The 23,947-nt window shown below is 40.3% G+C and overlaps 1 protein-coding gene across 2 annotated transcripts in view; it reads right to left on the bottom strand.

Annotated features, from left to right (window-relative positions):
* The window catches only part of LOC147630403 (diacylglycerol kinase 7-like), a 54,102-nt gene extending 48,347 nt beyond the window's left edge, over positions 1-5,755 (bottom strand). For both annotated transcript variants that reach the window (XM_086810262.1, XM_086810263.1), the window contains exon 1: positions 5,365-5,755. In XM_086810262.1, coding sequence (XP_086666388.1) covers positions 5,365-5,718 — 354 coding nt within the window. In that variant the 5' untranslated portion in view covers positions 5,719-5,755. The remainder of the gene's footprint in view (positions 1-5,364) is intronic.
* Between the last annotated feature and the right edge of the window lie 18,192 nt (positions 5,756-23,947).

Here is a 23,947-nt window from a genome sequence, read left to right as displayed (position 1 = left end):
GGTGTTCTGCAATAAGCATAAGGGCCTTTCCCATGGCCATGCAAGTTGAAAAAACATTAAATGCACAAAAAAGTTTTGCATTCTCATAATCATTTGCTCATGTAATGGTGATCATAATTGCTAAAGGGAACCCTATTGTGCTACTCTTGGTACATATAGCAAAAGCTTTGCCAAGGCATATTTAATGCAAAAGCGTCGCCAATGTATATTTAATACAAAAGGCCAATTTAATTGTAGCCTATTGGAGTTTGTGTGTTCATCACTACATATTCTATGTGCTCTCAACCAAAGGAACCCCTTATTACCTAGATATTTTCCATCTAGATCTCCTTAACAATTGGCCCTATGCCCTTAGTCCTTATCTTGGACTTATCAAATTGGAGGGCATATGTGTGATTTTAATTGGAGTATATACTCAATGGGACATGTAATTATTAGATTCTTTATTATAATACAACACCAAAAGAAGAGGTAATATGACTAATCATGCACCTTAGAGCTCCTTGAACTACTTATTAAACTCTTCCTCCAAAGCCCAAAACTCTTCCTCCAAAGCCCAAAACTTTTGATATTATAATTAGTATGCATACAAAGAGTGGGTAGTTGGCATCCTATTTTTATGAAAGAGAAACAAGTAAGATATTCATAATAGCCTAACGAGAGAGAGAGAGAGAGAGAGAGAGAGAGAGAGAGAGAGAGAGAGAGGGGGGGGGGCGAGGGAGGGAGGGAGGGAGGGAGATAGAGAGAGAGAAAGAGAGAGAGAATGGTATTATCTTAAGAAGTTGAATACGATGATGCATTACGCACGCTCAAAGAGAAGAGCAAATAGAATGTGTTTGACTAAAGAAAAGAAAAGGTTTAGGGAGTGGCTTTCTCTCAATGCCAAATTACCTTTGTAATAAAGGCAGCAATATCATATTTCTCTTTTGCAAAAGAGAAAAGTGTAGATGCCAATAGAATGTGTTCGAGTACATAAAAGAGAAGAAAAGAAAAGAAAGTTTTAGAATGTGTTTGAGTAAAGAAAAGAAAGTTTTAGAATGTGTTTGAGTAAAGAAAAGAGTAGTAAATAGAATGTGTTCGAGTAAAGAAAAGAGTAGAGTAAATAGAATGTGTTCGAGTAAAGAAAAGAATAGACCAAATCAAATGTGTTCGAGTTAAGAAAAGAGTACAGCATAGAATATGTTCGAGAAAACAAAACAAAAGGTTTAGGGAGCGAGTTTCTCTCAATGCCAACGTATCTTTGAAATAAAGGTAGCAATAACATCAAGTTTCCCTTTGCAAGAGGAAAGTGTATATGTTTTTGCATCCCCGAAATATGTGAGCAAAGCATGTGTAGAGAGCAACATGAGTTCATAGGCGTTTCAAGAAGAGTGTACTACTCTATTTCCCCCACACAAAAGGGAGCAATATGTGAATGTCCTTTATGACTCTAGGCCACCACAACCTCGTCACATGGTAAATGGTGGGAGGTGAGTTCATGATAACAATGGTGTGAATAGTATACTATGGCTACCATCATACAAGGTGTCTTACAATGTTTCTTTGCACATACATGCATGCATATGCAGGCACACGCACATACACACATAGAAGAAGAAGAAGAAGGCAGTAACTAGCCTTTAATGGGCTAAATGGATATGCATTTTAACAAGTCTTTTTAACCTTTGAATTAGAGAGAAACAAAGTGAACGTAGTGGCTACTTTTGCAAGCCATGCCACAATCACTCTTAAGGTCACACGCATGTGTGCATGCATGCACACACATAGTACACTCACACATGACTTGTGCATGCCTATAATGATTTAACATAAGACATTAAATCTGTTGAAAAGCATTTGATAAAGGTGAATTGACTACACGTATGAGATGTGTGATACTTATTTTCATTTTAGACAATTTCTTTGTTTGGTAATCATGACTTTTATATCTCAATCGTGCAAACTTTTGTGTGTTTAAATATGCATTCCAACTATAAAAGCATGCATATGTGTTCTTGAGTACTTTTTTTAACAAGCTTGATGTGTTCTTGAGTACTTTTTTTAACAAGCTTGATGAAAAAGCTTGTGTGTTCTTGAGTACTTTTTTTAATAAGCTTGATGAAACACTCATAAAAGAGTTTCATGGAGCACACATACTCATATATATCATGAGTAAGGTTCATTAGATAATATTTTTACTATTTGTACAAATTTATATACACCAAGACCATGAGAAACCCATGAGCACATTGTTATTTGGGCTCATTACATTTATATCCGTAACATTTGATTCAAAAAAATGCTTGTGAGGATCAAGTATTTAAATGGTGTTAGCTTTAGAAAGGAAATCCTAAAGGTAAGGGTAATATTATGTGAGAAATTTGTGGATGTCATCAAATGTGGGAGAAATTAGAACTCAAAGCCATAATTGATAACATTATCTAGATCGCAAATGATACATAGTGGACATGATGTCTATAAGTGGCGAGTAGGGTCGGTACTATGTGAATACTATCATACATAGGGTACGTACATACCCTATACCATACAAATAGTGATCACACAGTACATGCATACCCTATGTATGATCCATAATCATATAGTAATGTTTTTAATTATGTTCTTCTCACTATCTTATTCAGTCATACTCCATAAATTATATATGAACGTAGTACTATAGGGTATGTATGTTTAATTTTATCAAACATAATTTATAATATTAAACGTGTGTACTCTATCGTACCATGTTCAAGTCCTATCACGGATATTTTATGGGGTTAGAACTAAAGAATAAGAGAGTGAGAACTACATAATAAAAAACACTACTACGTAATTATCAATCAATTTGTGTCATACATAATTTATGGGGTTAGAACTAAATATGATAATGAGAGAGGTACTAAATTAAAGAAGCCTTAAATGATACATCATTTATCTCCGAGTGGTAAGGAGGGGTAATTGTCATCATATGCTATTCTTGGATGAGTGGAAGAGTGATGTGCCTTCACTTGTTGACTTTTTAGAGACTCAATGGGTATTTCTTAGAGGCCATTATGGAGGAGAGCTTAGAGATGAGAGAGAAGACGTTGAAGGAGGACACAAATAAATAAAAGGGATATTAGCATCATGAAATCCCATGTAAACAAAGGAATGGAATCAAACAACTAAACTTGGAGTATAATAGTACCTTATTAAGTGGCGAGGATGATGAAGTAACCAAATAATTATTACAATATGACATATGGCATATAGCCATTTTTACTAGCATGCAATTGAGGGCTACATTTGTATTTTTCAATGTTATAAAGTACATTCAAATAACCAATTTCCCCTTTTCTCTCTAAGTTTCAACTTCATTTATTTTTTAATTCCCAAAAGTATAACTTCTCTCTCTCTCTCTCTCTCTCTCTCTCTCTCTCTCTCTCTCTCTCTCTCTCTCTCTCTCTCTCTCTCAGATCTCTCTCTCTCTCTCTCTCTCTCTCTCTCTCTCTCTCTCTCTCTCTCTCTCTCATAGTCTAGTCCTTGAAATACAAAAGTGCCTCCTGAAATTCATAGAGCTATCCATTTCTTTGGACTACACAGATTAGTTATTAAGGTACATAATCAAGCTCCAACATGCACCCCTAGCAAAGGTTACTCAAACACAAAATCAAGCTCTAACATGTAGCCTGAGCGAAAATTGCCTAAAAAGAAAATTTGCTACCTTTAACCTACCCATAAGAAAGAAAATTTGCTACCTTTAACCTACCCATAAGAAAGAAAGTTCTTGAAGTTAGGATGGACACACCTCCTTCCTAATCCCTCCAACATAGACTTGATTTTTCCCCCTTCCCCCTAGTTTGCCGTTTCTCAGCATTTGACTATATGGTAAATGCAAAATGAATCCAAACACCACTAATCCATAGACTTTTCACATAAATCCCTCACACAAACTCTCATTCTTTCCAAAGGAGGTTGTAGAGTGCCCTACCACATGATAGGACTAGTATCATAGTAATCTTAAATCAACATAGCTGGTGCCATAGACTCTTAGTTTGTGAGTTGTTGTATATGGATGGGTAATGGCATGGTAGATATGTATGAGACATGACATGCAAGGTATGCATAATTCATGGAAATGCTAGAGATTGAGAAGCCTAATTTTATTAAATGGTGTCATGATTTTGTGTCATGATTTTGTTACTATATAAAATGCACATGCTAGCCTCATATCCTTGAGGATGTGTTGGCATTGATCCATTTCTAGAGAAGACCATTACCATTTCTAGGTTTTTATCAAGGAAGTGTTCATTACTAAGAAGTACTTACAAGATTAGACTTCCACACGTAGATGGACACTAGGGTTTCTTTCTCTTACCATTTTTCATAAACATGTACTTCTATGATTGGGGCCTTTCTCTTTCTCTCTCGATTATAGGATTTCTATTTGCTATTTAATATCTATAATAGCATTTTGAAGATTTTTGTGTGCATGCGCATGCGCGGTCATATTTTAGTACCATTTTGGAGATCTCTCTCTCTCTCTCTCTCTCTCTCTCTCTCTCTCTCTCTCTCTATGTGCGCACTTACATGTGTGCAAAGGAGATCATGATTCTAGGGTTTCTATTTGTATTTTAATGTCTATTAATATCCTTTTGGAGATGTCGTATACATCCTCCATCACATCACCATGTATTATGGACTTCTTTGGATTTCTAATGGTCTAAAATTATTAATATAGTTTATGCACGATTTACAACAATAGTACTCGATAAAAATATTCTTTTCAACCAACCAAAATAAGGACAACTCTTCATTTTACCCTATTTTCAAAATGTACACTAAATGTAGGTTTTATAAGCAAAATTATTAAAATAATAATAACTCAAATTTTTTTGTCCCTTATTTCTTGTGGTAAAGAGATAATATACTATCGTTTTTTCAATGTTAGTGAATAAGAATGAAAGAATAAGACACACTCTCTCTCTCGCCTAGGTATGGCCTTGTCAAACAAAGCCAAAATTCTTCTAAGTTTATCACTGGGTTATCATCACCTGCTATGCTATGACAGTTGGATTCAAACAATGTATGAGGGAAGAAAGTGAGTGTGTGTGTGTGAGAGAGAGTGTGTGTGTGTGTGTGTGAGAGAGAGAGAGAGAGTGTGTGTGTGAGAGAGAGAGAGAGAGAGTGTGTGTGAGAGGGGAGTGTATGTACGCGCGCCCACCAATGTATTAAGGGAAAAAAGTGAGCGTGTATGTGTGTGAGAGAGAGGGGTATTAACGTCGGTAGATTGCAATTCACGAGGGCATATACGAACGGTGAGAGGGAGAGAGAGTGTGCGAGCGTGTTTGCGTGAGAGAAAGAGTGTGTGAGCACGAGAGAGAGAGAGAGAGAACCAAACATCACCTGTTCCTCCGTAAGTATGCGAGAAAGGAGAGAATGAAGAGCTGGCCCGGTGCGCGCGCCACTCTCGGGGTTTATCAACACAACGACGGGACAGGGCGGTGCTTCTGCACGAAGAGCTGCAGCTGCAACAACACTATCTCCTGCGATCAATTGCTTGGATCGCACGGCGGAAGCCATCGCCAACCGCAAGTACTCCGGAATCACGAACCGGCGCCTCAATTCTGCAAGATCTGGTCTGTTTGATCTGCGGTTGAAAAGGCGGGCCTTCATGACAGTATTACTCGAATAATTACGTTTGTTGGCCTGCGCAGCTACGGCTGAAGCGACCTCGAAGGAGGTGCAGGGTGAAGACATACTGGCTGCGCTAGAGGCTATAGTAGGCAAGAACGAACGTAACAAGCTCTCGGCAAGGCCGCCTGCGCAGCTTTGTTAATATATTATTGATGTTTTTTTTTTAAAAATTCACTCCAAAGAAATACTTTGCTTAGTATATCACATTAATCACACACTTTCGTAAGGAATATTTCGACTTACACTCAAGGTATGAGTCTTTCAAGGTGGTATGAATCTTTACACACTTGGAGCCATACACTTGTTGTAAGCCATTGATTGCTCTTTCACTTGTTGCACTCAGCCCCAGCCTTCTCGCTTTTGTAAAAATTGATGTCATCATTGTGGTGTTTATTGACTGCATCTACTACATCTAGTCTATTGGCTCTTGCAGAGTTGGACGACATGGGGAATGCAAGGAATTGATGGTGTGTACACTGAAAAGTTGCTCACTGCTTCTTTGTTTTTGGATGAGATGCCAAGCAGAGTATATAGTGCTACCTGAGTTGCTACAAACTCGGGAATAATTTTCTACCACCGATACTTAGAGATTGTTCGGTGTTACTATGTTTAGAGTAGCCGAGGTGGAGTCTAAAGTGCTACCAACCTTGGAGTGATGACTATTGGCCATGATTAAGCCCTCATTATTAATTAGCATGAATTTACAACATTGTTAAGGATCTGCAGTGACATGGTGATGGAACCTGTCTCCACAACCACCCCTTAACATGATTACACTACATCTATGGCACAAGCGTTAAGGTCGGCAACCCATGAATCAATAACTCTTACATTGTATATACATATATATGTAAAAATTCAGCACATATATAAAAATTCCACACACACATGTATATGTATGTATGTATGTATACACTATTCACACACACGTACACACACAAGTACTCACATGTGAGTGTGTGTGTGTGTGTGTGTGTGTGTGACTATAAGGTATACATGGGTATGGCGACGACAAGGAGCTAGCAATAAAAATTACGAACGTCGCTAACCCCTTGTCATCCCTATAAGGAACACATGAGTGAGTGTGTTGTCACTATAAGGTATACAGGGGTTAGCAACAAAAATTACAAATGTCACTAAACGTCGCTAACCCCTTGTCGTCGCTATAAGGTACACGTGAGTGAGTGTGTTGTCACTATAAGGTATATGGGCGGTCAGACAAAAATTACAAATGTCACACTAAACGACGCTTTTAGACTTACACCACCAATTTTTTTTTAAAAAAGAGTCCGGTGTCATTTAGTGACATTTTGTATGTTGCTAAACAACATTCGACTCTCGTTTTATTAAGTTTACCTACAGGGAATTGCTTATCAACATACACTTTAAGACTTATATAATTAAACTTTATAAAACAAATGTTAAGTGTCGTTTAGTGACATTTTGTGTCGCTAGGAGAGTCTTTAGAATTGTGTCACTCAACGACACCACTAACGATAAGAATCTCATGTATTATCAACTCATTATCAAGTTTATATTGTAGCTGTGTACTTCAAATCTCATTTGCACCCACCCCACCTTTTTTCCCAAAAGTTCTCTCTCTAGCGTGCACTGCATATATTGCACACACCTTCATTTCCCCTTCTACATTCCAATGAATTTGTTGGAGCATACATAAGATCGCTATATGTGTCCTTGCATAAGATCTCCATTCTTCCGTATCGCAATGGCATTTGTAGAATAAAACTTCAATGCATGTGATAGATAGAACCCTCAACAATAACTTAAACTCTCTAGCCTTATGTTTACTTTTTTCTAGGCACATCTCTTGTTTGTTATGCTTTTTTTAATCAAAACATGTAATTTTCCTCCCGTTCACATTTCTCCCCAAGGATACTTGTTCACATTTCTAGCCATTAGCTTGTATGCTTATGGACTTTCCCCGCGAACTAATTGGCTTCCCGCCCTGTGGACTTCCCAAAATTGCATTGCATGCTTGTGGACTTCTTACAAAATTCCTGACTAACTTACTAGTAGGCTCTATGGCTTGGAAGATTGGTCTTACAAACTTTTTGGCTTATTAGCTTATGGATTCCCAGCTATCATACTTCTAAGATAACCATCTTGTGGAGATCCCAACCTTACATGAAGATCCTGACCTTACAGGCTTCTTAGCTTAAAAACTTATGAGCTTATGGTCTTACAAAAGGGCATGCTTGGGGAGTGACTTTCTCTCAATGCCAAATTACCTTTGTAATAAAGGTAGCAATATCATATTTCCCTTTTTGCAAAAGAGAAAAGTGTAGATGCCAATAGAATGTGTTTGAGTAAAGAAAAGAGTAGAGAAAATAGAATGTATTTGAGAAAAGAAAAGAAAGGTTTAGAATGTGTTCGAGTAAAGAAAAGAGTAGAGTAAATAGAATGTATTTGAGAAAAGAAAAGAAAGGTTTAGAATGTGTTCAAGGAAAGAAAAGAGTAGAGCACATAGAATGTGTTCGAGTAAAGAAAAGAATAGATGAAATCAAATTTGTTCGAGTTAAGAGAAGAATAGAGCAAATAGAATGTATTCGAGAAAAGAAAAGAAAAGGTTTAGGGAGTGAGTTTCTCTCGATGCTAAAGTGTCTTTGAAATTAAGGTAGCAAAAACATCAATTTTCCCTTTGCAAGAGAAAAGTGTAGATGTTTTCACATCCCCAAAATATGTGAGCAAAGCATGTGCAAAGAGAAACATGAGTCGATAGGCATTTCAAGAAGAGTGTACTACTCTATTTCCCACACACAAAAGGGAGCAATGTGTGAATTCCCTTTATGACTCTAGGCCACCACAACCTCCTCGCATGATAGATGGTGGGAGGTGAGTTGATGATGACAATGTTGTGAATAGTATACTATGGCTATCATACAAGGTATCTTACAATGTTTCTTTGCACATACATGCATACATGTGCAGGCACATGCACATACACACATAGAAGTAGAAGAAGGGAATAACTAGCCTTTAATGGGCTAAATGGATATGCATTTTAACAAGTCTTTTTTAACCTTTGAATTAGAGAGAAAAAAAGTGAATGGAGTGGCTACTTTTGCAAGCCATGCCACAATCACTCTTAAGGTCACACGCATGTGTGCATGCATGCACACACACAGACACACAGTACACTCACACACGACGTGTGCATGCCTATAATGATTAAACATAAGACATCAAATCTATTGAAAAGCAAAGGTGATTTGACTACACGAATGAGATGTGTGATACTTGTTTTCATTTTAGAGAATTTTTTTGTTTGGTAATCATGAATTTTATATCTCAATCGTGCAAACTTTTGTGTGTTTAAATGCACATTCCAACTATAAAAGCATGCATGTGTGTTCATGAGTACTTTTTTAACAAGCTTGATGAAACAAGTTTGTGTGTTCTTGAGTACTTTTTTTAACAAGCTTGTTAAAAAAGCTTGTGTGTTCTTGAGTACTTTTTTTAATAAGCTTGATGAAACACTCATAAAAGAGTTTCATGGAGCATACATACTCATATATATCATGAGTAAGGCTCATTAGATAATATTTTTACTATTTGTACAAATTTATATACACCAAGCCATGAGAAACCCATGAGCACATTGTTATTTGGGCTCATTGCATTTATATCCATAACATTTAATTCAAAAAAATGCTTGTGTGAGGATCAAGCATTTAAATGGTGTTAGCTTTAGAAAGGAAATCCTGAAGGTAAGGGTAATATTATGTGAGAAATCTGTGGATGTCATCAAATGTGGGAGAAATTAGAACTCAAAGCCATGATTAATAACATTATGTAGATCGCAAATGATAGATATTGGACATGATGTTTATGAATGGCAAGTAGGGTTCGTACTATGTTAATACTATCATACATAGGGTACGTACATACCCTATACCATACAAATAGTGATCACATGTATGTGTATACCCTATGTATGATAGAACTTGATCCCAGAATTATATAGTAATGTTTTTAATTATGTTCTTCTCACTATCTTATTCATTCATACTCCATAAATTATATATGATAAGACTTGAACGTAGTACTATAGGGTATGTATGTTTAATTCTGTCATACATAATTTATGATATTACACGTGCGTACTCTATCATACCATGTTCAAGTCCTATCCACATATATTTTATGGGGTTAGAACTAAAGAATAAGAGAGTGAGAAGTATAGAATAAAAAACAATACTACGTAATTATCGATCAAGTCGTGTCATACATAATTTATAGGGTTATAACTAAATATGATAGCAAGAGAGGTACTAAATTAAAGAAGTCTTAAATGATACATCATTTATCTCTGGGTGGTAAGGAGAGGGGTAATTGTCAACATATGCTATTGTTGGATGAGTGAAAGAGTGATTTGTTTGATGAGTGGAATAGTGATGTGCCTTCACTTGTTGACTTTTTAGAGACGCAATGGGTATTTCTTAGAGGCCATTATGGAGGAGAGCTTAGAGATGAGAGCAAACATTGAAGACACAAATAAATATTAGGGATAGTAGAATCATGAAATCCCATGTAAATGAAGGAATGGAATCAAACAAGACTTGGAGTATAATAGTATCTCATTAAGTGGCGAGGATGATGAAGTAACCAAATAGTTATTACAATATGACATATGGCATATAGCCATTTTTACTAGCATGCAATTAAGGGCTACATTTGTATTTTTCGTTGTTATAAATTACATTCTTAAAAATAACCAATTTCCCCTTTTTCTCGCTAAGTTTCAACTTTATTTATTTTTGAATCCCCAAAATGTTCACGTGTATAACTTCTCTCTCTCTCTCTCTCTCTCTCTCTCTCTCTCTCTCTCTCTCTCTCTTTGCATCCTTAGACTATAAAGGCAAGTCCTTGAAATATAAAAGTGCCTCCTGAAATTCATAGAGCTATCCATTTCTTTGGACTACATAGATTAGTTATTGAGGTACATAATCAAGCTCCAACATGCACTCCTAGTAAAGGTTACTCAAACACAAAATCAAGCTCTAACATGTAGCCTAAGTGAAAATTGCCTAAAAAGAAAATTTGCTACCTTTAAGCTACCCGTAAAGAAAGAAAGTTCTTGAAGTTAGGATGGACACACCTCCTTCCTAATCCCTCCAACATAGACTTGATCTTCCCCCCTTCCCCCTAGTTTGCCATTTCTCGGCATTGGACTATATGGTAAATGCAAAATGAATCCAAATACCACCAATCCATACACTTTCCACGAAAATCCCTCACACAAAATCTCATTATTTCTAAAGGAGGTTATAGAGTGCCCTATACTACATGATAGGGTTAGTACCATAGTAATCTTAAAACAATATAGTTGGTGCCATAGACTCTCAGGTTTTGAGTTGTATATGGATGGGTAATGGGCATGGTAGATATGTAATGTATGAGACATGACATGCAAGGTATGCATACTTCATGGAAATGCTAGAGATTGAGAAACCTAATTTTATTAAATGGCGTTGTGATTTTTGTGCCATAATTTGGCATGCTAGCCTCACATCCTTGAGGATGTGTTGACATTGATCCATTTCTTTCACAAAAGGGGATTACCATTACCATAAGGAAGTATTACATCACCGAGAAGTACTCACAAGATTCAACATCCACACCTAGAGTTTTTTTTTTCATTTACCATATTTTATAAACATGTACTTGCGTGATTGGGGCCTCTCTCTTTCTCTCTCTATTATAGGTTTTCTATTTGCTTTTTAATATCTATAATAGCATTTTGTCAAATTTTTTGTGTGTTCTCACGCATTTTAGTACCTAAAAATAACACTTTTGATATAAAATTTTATCCATTATGCATACTTCTATACATGAAAGTAAAAATGATAAAAGTAACACTTTTGATATAAAAATTTATCCATTATGCATACTTCTATGCATGAAATAAAAAAGGTAAAAATAACACTTTTGATATAAAAATTTATCCATTATGCATACTTCTATGCATGAAATAAAAATGGTAAAAATAACACTTTTGGATCTCTCTCTCTCTCTCTCCGCACATGCATGTGTGCAAAGGAGATCATGATTCTAGGGTTTCTATTTGGATTTTAATGTCTATTAATAGCCTTTTGGAGATGTCGTTTATATCCTCTATCACATCACATATATTATGGACTTTGGATTTCTAATGGTCTAAAATCATTAATATAGTTTATGCACGATTTAGAATGATAGTACTCGATAAAAATATTCTTTTCAACCAATCAAAATAAGGACAACTCTTCATTTTAACCTACTTTTATTCTCAAAATATACACTAAATGTAGGTTTTATAAGCAAAAAAATTAAAAATAATAGCTCAAATTTTTTTTCCCCTTATTTCTTGTGGTAAGGAGATACTATACTACCATTTCTTCGATGTTAGTGAGTCAGAATTAAAGAATAAGACTCTCTCTCTCTCTCTCTCTCTCTCTCTCTCTCTCTCTCTCTCTCCTTCTCCTCCTCCTCTAGGGCTGGTCGAGGCATGGCCTTGACAAACAAAGCCTTCTTACATAAAAAATTTCTTTTGTTGAAAGTTAAGACTATCACACAACATGCCATGACATTTGGATTCAAACAATCACTACAAGAGAAGGCATTATTAGCGCCGTTTAACGTTACACCGCTATAAGTGCCGTGATTATCGAGTGGTGCTGGATAAGTGCCGCTATTAAAGCCGTTATTAGCACCACTTGGTGGCACTTGTTAAACACCACTTACGGCAGTGTAAAAACGCCACTCACAAAACGACGCTCGAAAAAAAACAAGATGTTGAAATTGAGTGGAAATAAAACCTAAAACTAAATTAAAACCCAAAAAGCTTGACAAACATCCAAATGTTTTTGAAATAAAAGAACAAAATCATCAAATCATTATACAAACCGATCAATGTGTACATATGTTATGATAATATATATTTAATTTGTACCATTATCAAATCCATCTTGCAATAAATCCATGCATGCCAATTGGTCTATCTCTAAATCCATCATTTTGATGGCTCCTATATTAATACAAAGTCCTATTCCACTACTTGAAGAAGATGTAGAGGTATTATCATCATGGTCCTCATTATCGTCATATTGATTGTTAATTACATCCTCCATTGATTGTCCACCATGCATTCTTTAACATCTTGATCTTGAAATATACGTTTAGATCGAGGAGCGACTTGTATTACATACCACCAATTAGGATCTCTTTGGTCCGAATGAAACACAACCTAAAAGAAAGAACCACAAAATATTTCAAGAAAATATACAATGCCTTTCTTCTATCTTGAGATTCATCAAAATTGAAAATCAAGTGTAAACATGTTCACAATGTTGTGGTAGAATGTATGTGTCTCTTGAATCTCGCCATAATTTAGTTGAGTCAATTGCAAAAAATCCACTTGGATGCTTCACAATTGCTTGAGTACCTCTATATACCACTTTGAACCACTTAACATCAAAGATAAACACTTTGAAAGTTCTAAACCCAATCTCTAAGATGTCTTGAATTGTTCCACAATATTCAAGTTTCTCTGTTATAATATTATTATCTCTTCTACTAGCTCAAATTTCTCGGTCAAAACTTGCCATCACACTATAATCATATGTGATTTTCTTGGAGTCCACACGTTGAGTGCAAAAATGTTGACCTTCTGACCACATTGCATTATGCAATTTATACTGCAACCGAATCAAAAATCTTTAATATAGCTTGTATGTAAGCAATTTAGTATTCAATGTTATATATCTTAGCAAAACATATTTACTTACATGGTAGGGTCATATCCCCTTGCATACTCCCATTCTTCTCTTGTAATCTCCTCTCCCATCCTTTCGGCTTGCTCTAGGGCATCTCTAAGCCATTAAATATTGCAATCCTTTGGAAGATCCTTTAGGTTGGGTGGGTATGCCATGTGTCTGTGTTAATCTCTACATCAAGATACCCTTGACCATTGCATTATTGCGGCATGGAATTGGACGAGAAACATCATGCACCCTTATGCCTCTCCATAATTGCTCAAGCTCATCAATCAAGGGCTCAAGGTATACACCCATATTCTTTACCTTGTGCTTCCCGGGCACAAGAAGCGCAAACATCACATGACCCTTCTTGATGGTGGACATCCATGGAGGAATATTGTAATTCACAACAACAATGGGCCATGTGGACCATGATGTAGACCTCAATCCAAATGGGTTCACCCCATCCATACCCAATCCAAGCCGTAAATTATAGGGCTCATCTTTGAACTCTGGCCATCCATCCTCAATGTGAGCCCAAGCCGGTGAGTCGGCGGGGAAATATGTTGAATGCGAGATATAACAGGAAACTCAAATTTAGGAATTTTGGGAAATATGCACAATTTTGGGACGATTCTTTGCTAGATCCAATACAATGTTTACTGTGCGATATGCAAGATTTATTATTGGATGTTCTCAACAAGCATTTGAATAATGCGATATGAGTTATGTACTATTGTACATTTGTAACAAGTATATATGATGTTGGTGGGATGTAAATTTGCCTGCACACACACATACACATGCACACCAAGAATTAAGTTTGTTTATATCACATAGCCTCCAGTTGACCATCAAACATAGAAACTTTAACAAAGAAAGGATATTCAATGTAACTTTAAGTTGTAAGAAAGACTAGGTGATAGAATTAAAAAGATCACCATCTGTATTGAATCAAAATTCTTGAACAATGGGTGAACCATAAATTTAAAAGCTTAAGAAAGCCTTACAATCTGAATAATGATTGAACTATGAGTTTGGTAGCTTCATACAACATTGCTAAAAGATTACGAAGCTAGTTGCCCATGTGCTAACAAATCATTCTTGCTCAACTGCACTGACGTGTGATGGTGCCTCACTTATTCAATTGATTCTGTTTGGCCTTGAGTATTATAGCCTTTGGAATCTTGATTTTCTCTGGAAGTCATCCACCCTTGGGCTTCCATGCCCAAATAATGCAGCTAGTGTCTTCCTAGCGCTGAGGTCATTTCTGTTCTCTCGCCAATACTTGTTCCAGCAATCCTTATAAACCTCCACATCACTTGCATTCTTCTTCTTTGAAATTGGTGCCCAATATTATATCTGAACTTGTAGGTAGTTTATCGAGTTGTTGTTTTGATCAACATCACTTGTTGTCACTCCCAACCATATTGGGTAATTTGCATCACAAGGTTGTATAAGCACAAAATCTCCTTTAGACACATCAAGAGTCGAGTTGAACTCTTCAGCAGGTCTGTTGCGCATTGGACCACAATAATGGTCCTCATTTACATCAAACCTTTCATCTACATCATCCTCCACTTGAAGGTTAAGAGGCTCAGCTTTTTTGCATACACTCCTTGTCCAAAAGTCATGAAATCCAATGTCTTCCCTTGCACTAGGGGTCTGCATGTTTAGCATAAGATTCTCCCAATAGGCAAGGACCGGATTGATCCACTTAGCATAATCACTTTGGTCTCCTTTCTCTTGTAAGTGCTCTTTCCACCAGTTGACATGTTTTTTAAGCCCTCCACAACCTTCTCATTTTCCTTAACATACTCAAAGGGTGGCAAATACATAACGATTCTTATTTTTAGAACCACAATTGGATGCAAAGATCCTTCTATAATGACACCCAAGCTACTCTCCCCTAGTTCTCTATAATTTATAGCCTTTTATGGGTGGACCAGCAATACTTACTCCATTGCCAAGTTTTATAGATCTGTTGTCATCTTAGAGGATGACACTTTTCTCTTTCCAGCTCTCCCTATCTATAAAGTGATCTTCTTGATCAACAAGAAGTTTCGCAAAATTATCCTCTTTGGTATTAGTAATGTCTTTGTCCATAACAAGGTTGACCAATGGCCATTTGATGATGCTTCCAACTGCTTGAGACATTATTCTTGCATCCATTGTGGCAAATGGAATGAGAAATGTGTCATCAAAGCGTTGTTGAACATGTATTGCTGCACATGTCTCACCAATGAATTGAAAACCACATGTTTGAGATGCATCAATGGAATGAATAACCCCGCATACCTTCCTTTGCAGAACCATCAATGAGAAACACTGAAGCACCTTGTTTTAGACCCTCCAATCCCTGAAAAAATCAAGATCTCAATAAGAAAGATTAAAGCGATGTTTTTACGGTAGTACACAGAACTATAAATGTAATTCAATCTCAACATGAGTTTAAGCTCCAACCAAAGTTTGAATCTCACCTATCAATGCTAGTTTGCTAGGAGGCTAGGCTCCATCCATCTAATGCTAGCTTGTTAGTAGGAGGCTTCATGAGCCTCACCATCATATGTTAGTTTGTTTAGGAGGCTCCAATTAAAGTTATCATCCTCCCTCACTTGCATAATATATTAGTTTGCATATGTTAGCTAGAAGGGTAGGCTCCTCCAACAAAAGTTTGAGCCTCACCCGCGGATGCTAGTTCGCTTCTAGGAAGCTGAAAATAAAGTTGTAGGAAGCTGAAAGTATATTTGGGTGTATGGGGAAAGAGCGAAGAAAAGAAGAAATCTCAAGCTCAAGCTCAAGGCTCAAACTTGAGTTTGATCCTTGTCTATTACACAAGCAAGTAGGAATAGAGAGGGAAGCTAGAAAGTATATTTGGGTGTATGGGGAAAGAGGGAAGAAAAGAAGAAATCTCAAGCTCAAGCTCAAGGCTCAAACTTGAGTTTGAGCCTTGTCTATTACACAAGCAAGTAGGAATAGAGAGGGAAGCTAGAAAGTATATTTGGGTGTATGGGGAAAGAGGGAAGAAAAGAAGAAATCTCAAGCTCAAGCTCAAGCTCAAGCTCAAGCTCAAGGCTCAAACTTGAGTTTGAGCCTTGTCTATTACACAAGCAAGTAGGAATAGAGAGGGAAGCTAGAATAATCCCAGAGAACAAGTGGGGTGTGGGTGAAGAAGGGTATATAAACAAAAGTGAAACTAACTATAATCAAAAGACATGGGACCTGGGGCCTGGGCCTGGGGAATGAAATCAAAATCAAAATTTTTTTCTGCATGACGGCGCCTGCGCTCTATATCAATTGACACCGCCCCCCCTCTCTCGCCATATCAATTGACACCACTCCGCCCTCAATTGATTGTCTCTATTGACACCGCCCCACCCTCAATTGATTGTCTCTATTAATTATTTTGACACCACCCCGCCATATCGATTGATTGTCTCTATTAATTATTAATTGACACCGCCCCGCCCTCAATTGATTGTCTCTATTAATTATTTTGACACCGCCCCGCCATATCAATTGATTGTCTCTATTGACACCACCCCGCCCTCAATTGATTGTCTCTATTAATTATTAATTAACAAAGCCCCGCCCCCCCTCTCCTCTCTCTCACACCCTGCCATCGCCCCTCTCTTCTCTCTCCTCAATTGATTGTCTCTATTAATTATTAATTATTAATTGACAAAGCCCCGCCCCCCCTCTCCTCTCTCTCACACCCTGCCAATCGCCCCTCTCTTCTCTCTCTCGCAGCCTCCTCTCCTTTCTCTCGCAGCGCTAGCCCCAGCCCCCTCGCTCCCCGCCCCGCCCCGCCCCTCCAGCCCCCTCTCCTCTCTCTCGCACCCCCCCTCTCCTCTCCTCTCTCTCGCACCCCGCCCAGCCCTCTCTCTCTCGCCGCAGTGCCCGCCAGCCCTCTCTCTCTCTCTCGCCCGCAGCGCCAGCCCAGCCCCCCTCGCACCTTGCCCCGCCAACCCCCCCTCACACCCTGCCCCGCACCCCACGCCACCCCTCTCTCCTCTCCTCTCTCTCTCTCTCTCGCCGCAGCGCCCGCCAGAGCCCTCTCTCTCTCTCTCTCGCCGGCAGTGCCCGCCAGCCCTCTCTCTCTCTCTCTCTCGCCCGCAGCGCCAGCCCCTCTCCCCTGTCTCGCAGTGCCGCCAGCCCAGCCCCCCTCTCCTCTCCTCTCTCTCGCAGCGCCAGCCCCAGCCCCCTCTCCTCTCTCTCGCCGCAGTGCCCTCTCTCTCTCGCACCCCGCCAACCCTCTCTCTCTCTCGCACCCCGCCAGCCCTCTCTCTCTCTCTCTCTCGCCGCAGTGCCAGCCCAGCCCCCCCTCGCACTCTGCCCCACCAGCCCCCTCTCCTCTCTCTCGCACCCCACCCCCCCTCTCCTCTCCTCTCTCTCTCTCTCTCGCCCGCAGCGCCAGCCCCTCTCCCCTCTCTCGCAGTGTCGCCAGCCCAGCCCCCCTCTCCTCTCCTCTCTCTCGCAGTGCCAGCACCAGCCCCAGTCCCCTCTCCTCTCTCTCGCCGCCGCAGCGCCCGCCAGCCCCCTCTCTCTCTCGAGCCCTCTCTCTCTCTCGCAGTGCCGCCAGCCCAGCCCCCCTCTCCTCTCCTCTCTCTCGCAGCGCCAGCGCCAGCCCCCTCTCCTCTCTCTTGCACCCCACCCCCCCCCTCTCCTCTCCTCTCGCAGCATCAGTGCACCAGCCCCCAGCCCTCTCTCTCTCTCTCGCCACAGCGCCCGCCCAGCCCCCCCTCTCTCCCTCTGCAGTGCCCGCCCTGAAATTTGAATTTTAAATTTCCCCCTCTCTCCCCCATTTGAAATTTGAATTTCAAATTACCCCTTATCCATTTGAAATTTGAATTTTAAATTTCTTCCAAATTCAAATTTGAATTTCAAATTTCCTCCTTCTCCATTTCAAATTTCCCTCAAATTCAAACTTGAATTTTAAATTCCCCCCGCTCGACGCCCGTGCCCCAATTTCGAATTTCCCTCCAACTACATGCTCGGCGCCCGACTTTGAAATTCCATTTGAGCCCTGCGTTTCAAACAGGTTCTTTTTCTCCCATAATCGACACGTCTGCATTGGTTCTGACCTCTGTTTCCTACAAAACCATCACGTCCACACGCCATCGGAGACTTCAAGCATCCGTCACGTCTGTGCGACATCGGAGACTTTCGTGCGCCCATCTGCGTTTCGTGTGTTCCCTCATCTAATTGAATACTTTACGCAACAAGTAAGTCCTTCTTTAATTGATTGTCTATATCAATATAAACGCTTACTTGATTGCACGCTAAGTGTGCCATTTGTCAATCATTGCTCGTCGTAGATTGTTTGCACTTCTTGCTGCTCTCTTTTGTATCTTCACACATGTCGAGAACTTGTAAAACTAATCTTTGTGCACATTATATAATCTAAATGACAAGGGTTTCCTATATAAACATGGTATATGTGTCACATATCTGAGTGCACGCTAAGTGTGCCATTTGTCAATCGTTGCTCGTCGTAGATTGTTTGCACTCCATGCTAGTGCACCCCGGCCTTAAGGCTCGAACTTCAGATTGAGCCTTCGTTCTCCATGCTAGTGTACCCCGGCCTTAAGGCTCGACCTAGATTGAGTCTTTGTTCTCCATGTTAGTGCACCCCGGCCTTAAGGCTCGAACTTGAGTTTGAGCCTTTGCTCTCCATGCTAGTGCACCCCGGCGTTAAGGCTCGAACTTGAGTTTGAGCCTTTGCTCCTTTGCTCTCCATGCTAGTGCACCCCGGCCTTAACGCTCGAACTTCAAATTGAGCCTTCGTTCTCCATGCTAGTGCACCCCGGCCTTAAGGCTCGAACTTGAGTTTGAGCCTTTGCTCTCCATGCTAGTGCACCCCGGCCTTAAGGCTCGAACTTGAGTTTGAGCCTTTGCTCTCCATGCTAGTGCACCCCAGTCTTAAGGCTCAAAATTGAGTTTGAGCCTTTGCTCTCCATGCTAGTGCACCCCAGTCTTAAGGCTCGAACTTTAGATTGAGCCTTTGTTCTCCATGCTAGTGTACCCCGGCCTTAAGGCTCGACCTAGATTGAGTCTTTGTTCTCCATGTTAGTGCACCCCGGCCTTAAGGCTCGAACTTGAGTTTGAGCCTTTGCTCTCCATGCTAGTGCACCCCGGCCTTAAGGCTCGAACTTGAGTTTGAGCCTTTGCTCCTTTGCTCTCCATGCTAGTGCACCCCGGCCTTAACGCTCGAACTTCAGATTGAGCCTTCGTTCTCCATGCTAGTGCACCCCGGCCTTAAGGCTCGAACTTGAGTTTGCGCCTTTGCTCTCTATGCTAGTGCACCCCGGCGGCCTTAAGGCTCGAACTTCAGATTGAGCCTTCGTTCTCCATGCTAGTGTACCCCGACCTTAAGGCTCGACCTAGATTGAGTCTTTATTCTCCATGTTAGTGCACCCCGGTCTTAAGGCTCGAACTTGAGTTTGAGCCTTTGCTCTCCATGCTAGTGCACCCCGCCCTTAAGGCTCGAACTTGAGTTTGAGCCTTTGCTCCTTTGCTCTCCATGCTAGTGCACCCCGGCCTTAACGCTCGAACTTCAGATTGAGCCTTCGTTCTCCATGCTAGTGCACCCCGGCCTTAAGGCTCGAACTTGAGTTTGAGCCTTTGCTCTCCATGCTAGTGCACCCCGACCTTAAGGCTCGAACTTCAAATTGAGCCTTCGTTATCCATGCTAGTGTACCCCGGCCTTAAGGCTCGACCTAGATTGAGTCTTTGTTCTCCATGTTAGTGCACCTCGGCCTTAAGGCTCGAACTTGAGTTTGAGCCTTTGCTCTCCATGTTAGTGCACCCCGGCCTTAAGGCTCGAACTTGAGTTTGAGCCTTTGCTCTCCATGCTAGTGCACCCCGGCGTTAAGGCTCGAACTTGAGTTTGAGCCTTTGCTCCTTTGCTCTCCATGCTAGTGTACTGCGGCCTTAAGGCTCGAACTTCAGATTGAGCCTTCGTTCTCCATGCTAGTGCACCCTAGCCTTAAGGCTCGAACTTGAGTTTGAGCCTTTGCTCTCCATGCTAGTGCACCCCGGCCTTAAGGCTTGAACTTGAGTTTGAGCCTTTGCTCTCTATGCTAGTGCACCCCGGTCTTAAGGCTCAAAATTGAGTTTGAGCCTTTGCTCTCCATGCTAGTGCACCCCAGTCTTAAGGCTCGAACTTCAGATTGAGCCTTCGTTCTCCATGCTAGTGTACCCCGGCCTTAAGGCTCGACCTAGATTGAGTCTTTGTTCTCCATGTTAGTGCACCCCGGCCTTAAGGCTCGACCTAGATTGAGTCTTTGTTCTCCATGTTAGTGCACCCCAGCCTTAAGGCTCGAACTTGAGTTTGAACCTTTGCTCTCCATGCTAGTGCACCTCGGCCTTAAGGCTCGAACTTGAGTTTGAGCCTTTGCTCCTTTACTCTCTATGCTAGTGCACCCCGGCCTTAAGGCTCGATCTTGAGTTTGAGCCTTAGCTCTCCATGCTAGTGCACCTCGGCCTTAAGGCTCGAACTTGAGTTTGAGCCTTTGCTCTCCATGCTAGTGTACCCCGGTCTTAAGGCTCGAAATTGAGTTTCAGCCTTTGCTGTCCATGCTAGTGCACCCCGGCCTTAAGGCTCGAACTTCAGATTGAGCCTTCGTTCTCCATGCTAGTGTACCCCGACCTTAAGGCTCGAACTTGAGTTGGAGCCTTTGCTCTCGATGATGCTAGTGTATACCAGCCTTAAGGCTCGAACTTCAAATTGAATCTTGTGTGTTAAGGCTCATTCTCCATGCTTAACTTTACATGGAACTTGGCCTTAAGGCTCCAACTTGAGTTGGAGCCTTGCCTATCTATGCTAGCGTATCCCTAGCATATGAGTGCACAACTTGGATCTAGGCTTCAGCTTAAGTTCGAGCCTCTCTTACATAAAACTTGGCCTAAAGGCTCGAACTTGAGCTTGAGCCTTGTCTCTATATGCTGGTGTACCCCTGTCATATGAGTGCACAACTTGGATCTAGGCTCTAGCTTAAGTTCGGATTTCCCCTATATGGAACTTGGCCTTAAGGCTCCAATATACTAGTGTACCCCTATCATATGAGTGCACAACTTGGATCTAGGCTCTAGCTTAAGTTCCGATTTCCCCTATATGGAACTTGGCCTTAAGGCTCCAATATACTAGTGTACCCCTGGCATATGAGTGCACAACTTGTATCTAGACTCCAGCTTAAGTTCAAGCCTCCCATACATGGAACTTCGCCTTAAGGCTCAAACTTAAGTTTGAGCTTTGCCTCTCTATGCTAGCGTAACCCTAGCATATGAGTGCACAACTTAGATCTAGGCTCCAGCTTAAGTCGAGCTTCTATATGGATTAAGTAAATGCAAGTGAGGCCCCCGCTATTCAAGTGAGGCCCCCGCTAAGTAAATGCAAGTGAGGCCCCTGCTATTTAAGAAAACTAAGTGAAGCATCAATAATTGTAGCATGCATTAAGTTTCTTAAGTTTGATAGGTTTTGATTTGATATTTAGCATTTAAATCCATTTTTTTCTAAGGTTTTGAAACTTTTTTTGTGCTTCACAGGAATGGAAGCTAGCAGAGCGCCCGCTACCTCGCAACCACATGGTGCACCAATCTTTACTCTGGATGCTCTCGAAACAACAACTCAGGGGTGGATAATGTGGAGGACCTGGTGAAAGCGGTGAGGCATGCAAAGAAGGCTTTGGATTCACGAAAAAAGTCCATACCTGAAAAGGAGACAACAACCATTCAAGTTAGGAAAATTGTGGAGAAAAAAGGCAGGGCCATAGTGAACAGTGCACTTGAAGCATCTAGAAATGATGGTGCAACTTCTTCAAAACATAAAAAGGAGGGTGACAAAACAAAAGTCCTTGATGTAAGCACAATAGCATGAAGGTTTAAGACCATCCATATCATGGATGAATTTATGTTGTTGTTGGCACATAATATATTTATTTAAAATTTTGAATGTCCATTAACCATACATTTTGTTTTCAACAGGATATGTTGAAGCATAAAGCTTTGATTTCAAGTGTACAGAAAACTTACTATTAAGGTGGCACCAATCATTGGTGACTCATGTACCTAGAAGCAAAAGAGTTTCACCACCCGCGCAGATACAATAAGGAAACAAAGAAGAGTATTGATACTTGAACTCAATGGTGTTTTACTTAAGATGTAAACTTGAATGTAACAATCTCATTGAAATTTGATTGCTTTTGGTGTTTTTAAACACCACACTCTTTGGAGATCCCTCAATTCTAAGATTCCTTTTCCAAGTGTTCTTTGGCATTATTATCCCATGTTTTTACTTCAATGTCCCTCAAATTTGAGCATATATATCATAATTTATAATCTTGATATAGTGTCTAAGATGGGTTTTTATCTGTGGATCAATCGTAAACTTAACACATTGTACTGTCATTGAGATTTACTTTTTGTTTTGTTGTTTCTAACACCACACCCTTTAGAGATCTCTCACTTCTAAGGTTCTTTTTAAGTGATATTTAGAATTCTTTTGGGAGATTAAATAAAGCCCATGTTTTTACTTCAATGTCTCAAAGTGGAGATAGTATTTAACAGGTGTTGTATAATCTCAATTAAGTTTAGTGTTATGTTTCCCTTGTCCTTCCAATATTGTTGCATTGACGTATGTATCTATACAACTACAAACAAATACGCCAAATAGTTGTGTCAAGATATAATCTAATGGCACAAAGAGTGTACCAACAAATAGATGTTAGCTCAAACTACACAAAAATACTTAGTTTCCAACCAATCCTATAAGAAATGGGACTCGAATAATTCCCAAAATTCTTAAATTTGTCTTCTACCTTTTGTGAAATTTTTACACCCTATAAATCCTTCCTGTAATGATCCTCTCCACAAATTGGACATTTCATGACATTGGCAAAGGCACCCCTGAATAGTACACAATCATTATGACATGCATGAATTCGAGTGTAATCCATACCTACCTTGGAAAGTATTTTTCGAGCATCACTTCTTCTTGTGGTCATCAAATTGTTTGTTGAAGCATCTTCTTTTTTTTTTTCCAAGAAAAGATCCTTTCATTAGTTATATAAATACGCCGTAGGGCTACAAAAGATCCTCTCTGCTCATAAGAAAACAGAGCAGAGAACAAAGCAAGGCAGCTTGGGAGACTCTCCCTAGGTGCTGAAAAATACAAGAATCAGTGCCAAGAAACTGAGAGGCTATATCATACAATAGGAGGGGGGAAAAGCCAAACAGGTGGCCTGTAGTGCCAACGGCGGGGGGACCCCACATGTAAGGTATAGAAGGGGCCGCTGCGCCAAGTGGTGTGAAAGGCCTTGCACCGCAAGATCGCCTCATCCGAGTCGCGGATGCGGTCATACTGTCCTCGCAGCAGTAGGGTGTGGATGAGTTCCTCGCAGAGCAGGGTGTGGATGAGTTCCTGCCAGATCCCCCGAACAGTCTCGGCTGGTGGCTCCAGTCTCCCCTCAAAGGCCCTGAAACACTGGGCCCTCCAGGTGAACCATATGGTGAGGCTGCTGAGGAGCTCCCATCGT

The sequence above is a fragment of the Cibotium barometz genome, chromosome 16 (assembly GCF_041138505.1).
Source record: "Cibotium barometz isolate CiBa-2024 chromosome 16, ASM4113850v1, whole genome shotgun sequence".
Lineage (NCBI taxonomy): Eukaryota > Viridiplantae > Streptophyta > Polypodiopsida > Cyatheales > Cibotiaceae > Cibotium > Cibotium barometz.
Note: the sequence above shows the minus strand (reverse complement) of the source record. Positions and strands in the feature narration are given on the sequence as shown.